Source organism: Marmota marmota, unplaced genomic scaffold, assembly GCF_001458135.2.
Source record: "Marmota marmota marmota unplaced genomic scaffold, marMar, whole genome shotgun sequence".
Classification (NCBI taxonomy): domain Eukaryota; kingdom Metazoa; phylum Chordata; class Mammalia; order Rodentia; family Sciuridae; genus Marmota; species Marmota marmota.
In genome coordinates this window covers 5,956,410-5,962,409 of record NW_025999960.1, presented here as the reverse complement: position 1 = coordinate 5,962,409, position 6,000 = coordinate 5,956,410, and the positions used below count along the sequence as shown (strand labels likewise).

At 31.9% G+C, this 6,000-nt stretch overlaps 1 protein-coding gene across 1 annotated transcript in view; it reads left to right on the top strand.

The window, feature by feature from the left end:
• The window catches only part of Cpne8 (copine 8), a 193,049-nt gene that overhangs the window by 165,038 nt on the left and 22,011 nt on the right, over nucleotides 1-6,000 (top strand). The window contains exon 16 of the mRNA XM_015493226.2: nucleotides 3,011-3,138. Coding sequence (XP_015348712.1) covers nucleotides 3,011-3,138 — 128 coding nt within the window. The remainder of the gene's footprint in view (nucleotides 1-3,010; nucleotides 3,139-6,000) is intronic.

Sequence of the window (6,000 nt, the reverse complement as noted above, 5' to 3'; positions counted from 1 at the left end):
AAAAAAAAAAAAAAAAGAAAATCTCCTTGGGCCTGAGGCTGTGGCTCAACAGTAGTGCACTTGCCTGGCATGTTGTTGAACTGGGTTCGATTCTCAGCCCTGCATATAAATAAATAAAAAATAAAGATGTATCAGTAACTATAAAATATTTTTTTAAAAAGAGAAAAATCTCCTTTGAGTAGCCGTAAAATATTTAAAATAATCCTGACATAATACAGAGCACATGTGAAAAAGAAGATATGATTTTATATTACAACACATTCTTATTATCATTTAAGCCATTTGAAGAAACCTTAGAGCAACTTATGGTTTAGGAAGAATTCAGAAATCAAAGCTTAAACCAATCCATGTGGTGAATAGGGTCTAATGATTATCTTCCCACTACCAAAAGAAAAAAACAAAACAAAACATGAGCCTTGTTGTAATTTCAGTTTTAGAGGAAAAGAAGGAAATAGTTTCATAGCCCCATAAACCCCTGGGGCTAGGGATGTGGCTGAAGCCTTAGTAGGCTCGCCTGGCATGTGCAGGGCGCTAGGTTCGATCCTCAGCACCACATAAAATAAATAAATAAATAAATAAATAAAGATGTTGTGTCCACCGAAAACTAAAAAATAAATATTAAAAAATTCTCTCTTTTTTTTTCTTTCTCTCTCTTCTCTCTCACAAAAAAAAAAAGAAGAAAAGAAAAGAAAAAGAAATAAAAACCCCCAGTACAATGTTAAAATGCTGATCAAAAAGTAGCTCAGAACTATCCTAGTTTGTAATTGTTCCCTTAAGGCAGATACATACTACATTTTTATATGTTCAAAATTGGTAATGAGTTTTAATTTTAATTAGTTTCATATCTTATCAAGGGAAAAGAGCACCATAAAAATCTTACTTAAAAGAAGGTTAAATAGGCCAGCTCAGATTAACATCAAAACCAATCATCAACTGTTTTGTGCTAAATGTTAAACTCTTACACTTTAATTTCAAATAATCTGTGTAACCAATTTTATAATTCACAGAGGTCTTTTATAATTTTTTATGTAAAACATTATGTGAGAGTTAATAAAAACTGAAGAGAGAATAATAAAAGGAAAAAAATGATTAAAAATCCTTTTCTTACAAATGACAAAATTGAAGTAGTTGGTAATTTCTGGCTCAGTTTCCAAGTTCTCCAACTTTGCGAAAAGTTTAGGGTTTCATAATGTGGTGATGTAATGGTGATTAAGAGAGTGAGCCTTGGAGTTAGACTAACTAAATTTCAAATCTTAGATCTCCTATTTGTGTTGTGTAACTTTGGGCATACGATGATCTCAGTGCCTCAGTTCCTTTATCTATAAAGCAGGGATAATGACAGTACTTTAAGCTACCTTTTTAGAGGTTATTATAAAAATTATATATGTAAATACTTTAAAACTTGGCATATAAAATTCAACAAATTTTAATTATAGATTGCCAGTTACTTGTGATTTTTTTAAAGATAAGCACACTCAGGCCAAAATGATTGCTAACGGTGCTTAAATGTAATGACTATCCCTGTGTTTCAAAATATAACTACAAAATTTTCCATATGCCCCTCCTTCACAGGTGGAGACTCATTCCCCTTCCCTTGAGTGTGGGCTATACTTAGTGACTGGTTTCTAGCAAATTAAGTAGAAGTAATGGTATGCCGCTTTTTAAAATAGCTTATGAAAGGCCCTTGGTGTTTTGTCCTTGTCATCTCTCTTGGATCACAAGTTCTGGGGGAAGTTAGCTGCCATGTTATGAGAAGCAGCACTGGAGAGTCAATCTGTCCTCTGATGGACAGCCTTGTGAGTCTTGGAAGTAGATCCGTCAGCCTTGTCAGGCATTCAGATAACTACAGTCCAGGCCAGCATTTTGACCTCATGAGAGATCCTGTTCAAGAGCCACCCAGTTGAGCAGTTTCTGGATTCTCCCCAGGTGTGAGACAATAATTGTTTATTGTCTTATGCAACTATGCAAAAGGGCACAACTTTGTGCACCACGTGTTATTCATAATAATTATTAGTTTTATTTGTGGAATGGGAAATAGGAGAATCAGATGGAATAATGACAAGAACATGGAAGGTAGATAAAGCTCTACAAGTTGTCCATCTGGGTACCATCCCCAGAATCAGAACTCATTAGTATCATATTCATTTCCCTTGAACAATGTGCATATGTTTCTTCAAATATTTTTCCTTTTACTTTGTCTTGATGTTTCCCACTCCAAATTATCATCCCTCTGATCCCTTCTCTAGTTGGAGTTATCAGTTGTAATCTGAAAATTGTCCATGTGGCATATATTTTACATTTTTCTTTCTTTCAGTTAAAATAGATTAAAGTTATACATTTGGAATTTTTTTTCATTTTAATGTATGTTCATTGCATGCATTTTTGAAAAAAAAATATAGAATAGGCTAAAGAATGAAATGAAAATCACCAGTTATCTAACCACCTGGATGTAACCGCTATTTTGATATTCTGCTTTTCAGAATTTTGATATGTTCATCTCTACCTATTTATCAACATGTGTGAAATTAAGACAGTATTCATTTTAGAATGTGTGATATTCTGTTTCTCTTAAGATTAATTTGAATTTTCTTGTCTATGCATTTTATATCATTGTAATATATATTAATATATTATTGAACACTTTATTATATTTTTGTTTATATAAAGCCTACAAAAGAATATCTCTTAAAAGTAACTTTATGTATGTCTGTGTGTATTATTCCCTTTTTTTCATTTGATCTTCACAGAGACATTACTTTTTCTTTTGATACTGGGGATTGAACCCAGGAGCACTTAACCACTGAGCCACATCCCCACTCCATTTTTACTTTTTATTTTGAGGCAGGATCTTACTAAGTTACTTGAGGCAACTTTCTAAGTTGCTGAGATTGGCTTTGAACTTGTGATCCTCCTGCCTCAGCCTCCTAAACTGCTGGGATTGCAGACATTCACCACTACACCTGGCTGAGACATTAAGTTTTTAATTTTTTTGCCCTCTAACTTTCTACAGAATGGCAACCCTCAAAATCCCTACTGTGATGGCATTGAAGGGGTTATGGAGGCTTATTATAGGAGTCTGAAATCTGTCCAACTGTATGGGCCAACCAACTTTGCTCCTGTAATTAACCATGTGGCAAGGTAAGTATAGAATAGAGAAGGTATTTATTCTAGTGTAATGGATGATGATATTTTTTGGAATGACTCCACACATCAAAGTTGCTTTCTTTAATATACCTCTAATAAAGTGAGGAAAAAGTTAAAATGGTAGTGCCCCTATTAAGCTCTCAGGATACTTCGCTGAGAACTTTACATCAGAATGTTAAGTGAAGAAACATACACTAAGTTATGTTAGGACCTGTCTTTGTTCAACAAAATGGAATTTTATTTAAAAAAAAAAAGCTTTCATGAGAGCAATAACATGATTGATGATGAGCTCAACTATGTTAGTCATTCATACTTAATGTCATGTTCCATAGTAGCATAGAAGTAATGAGACTGAATTCAATTAAGACAACAATTTGAAGTTTTATGATATATATAGGGCACATTATTTTAACTTCTGGAATTAATATAGTAGTTAATTTTATAAATTCCCAGTGCTTTACCTATATATAGTGCATAGTACTGAGATCAGAATATAATTGCTTATGACTCCATCTATTACATGTTCTAGAGAAAATGTTAAAAATCTGAAAATCTATTTATACTTATTTACCATTTTGTTCATTAATGCAAAAAAATGAGTTAGACACTGCTTTTCAAATCCCTAAAATGTTTCACTTGAGCCAACTGCAAATCCTATGAAGCTCTGTCTTATTTTGAGATAATCAAAAAGGAATATCTCTATGTCCTTTCAAATATGTAACCAAAACTTGAAAAAGTATCTCATTCTCACCAGTTTATCAGTGTACAAAGGTCATATGAAACTCTAGTTCTCTGAAGGTTCTGTTACTTTACCACTTCCCTGCTGGACATGACTAAAAATTTTAATGTGTTCTACTTTCCATTATCTGGGACATGGACAAGATGCTAAAGTACCCCTGCACCCAAAGCTGACCTCAGTGGACCTCCCCAGGGGAAACTCTACCTCGGAATGACAGTGATACATTAAGGAAAACTCTGTGAATTTTACCCATTAGTTTGAATTTTTCTAACATTTTATCTCTAATCTGTGCTAAAATGTGAATTTTACATCTCAACCTTGTACATACACAAACAAAAAATTTAGTTATAGAATGATACTTATTCTTATCTCATATTTTCTGTTTCTATGGCATGCTATTCTTTTCTGTTCCCAATTCAGATTTTGGCCCACAAAATTCATTTCATAATACACTAGTAGGTCATTACCTGTAATTTGAAAGACATATCATACCTTATTATATTAGCCTGGATAAGAAATGTTATACATACTACAATTTCCTAGTTTTTTTGATGATTTTTTTTAAAAAGCAGAATCAATATTATATTAGTACAAGACAAATTTTAATTGATTCATATGACCTAACAGATCACATTTTTACAAAAAAAGGTAAGACAAGAATGGCAGAACTTATTTTGTGTGAATTCCTGCTAGTTATTATAATTGTCTTCATCAGTGTTTACAAATTAATTTTAAATTTTTCTTGTCCTGGTATATCTCCATTATAAAAATTAAAATTACAGACACAAGATTTCTTGATACATTTGTATATACTATTTATAGTATTCTATTGCCATTTTATGTTTTGCCCAGCATTTTGTAAATTCTCAAATATAGAGGTAGTTGCTAGCTAAAGCTTTTAGACTCTTTGAAAATAAGACATAATCTAATAATTCTTTATTGTTATTTTTTTAAATGGAAGAAAATGAGAAAAAACAATAAAGATGCTTTTTATGAATCATCATTTCTTTTCAACACAATAGGAAATGCTGTGTATCTATCTCTTATTACAGATCTGTAAAAGAAATACCTTTCTTCATTCTCTTATCTTTAAATGTTATGTTTCAATTGTTTTTAAATTTTTATTAAAACATACATACAATTTGTCTCATCCAAAAACTTTATCAACTACAAACAAGATACTATTTTTTCTACATCAAAACAAGTGCCATACCATATTTAAAATGAGTGTGACCTTTACTTATATATAATTTCTTATTCATCACTTGTAACTGCATTTCTATAGTACTTAGCACCATGTCTATCATATAGGCAGTAAGTAATCAACAAATACCTAATAAAAGAATTCTAAATATACTAACTTATTGCTATTAAAACTTGTTTTAAGTCCAGAAAATATTTGTATATACTTTGTCCATTTGTTTCATTTTTTTTGAACCTTCAGAAGTATATTTCTTAAATGAGGAAAAGCTTAGTGGCTTTTTATCATTTCTATTGGCATTTTTGAAGAATGCTTATTCTTCTTAAGAATGACTTTAAGCACATGCCCATTTTGGGAACTGATCTTTGCGTAGTAAGACTGCTGACTTACAATATTAATGGGATGACAGACCATGAAATAGAGAAGACTCTAGATATCAAATTTGTAATAGTCAAAGGTTTTATATGCTTTTCTGAGGATTTCCAACCCTCTGCTTCCGATTTCCGGCTTTTTCAGTTATCTTTTCCCAAAGCTGGCCAAGGAACAATATTTAAAATGATGTAAAAGTTCTACTCAATATCTATTAATGCCTTGTCATAAATCTAAGTGCAGATATCTTAGCTAGGCATTCAAGAACTTCCAATATCCAGCCACTTCCCACCCATCTGACTCCATTTTACTTCACATTTTCCCAAATGTACCACAGTTCAGTCACAGTGAATCATTGCTTCTGCTCTGTGATATCATTCCATGTATGTGTCTATCACAACACTTACCAAATTTAATGCTGCTCTATTGTCACATGTAAGTAGATATTTTCCACATTGAAGGTAGGAACTGTTTATTGTGATTAAATTATATACTTATATGTGTATATACACAGTAGTTTGCATATACTGAGAAATCCATACCTGTT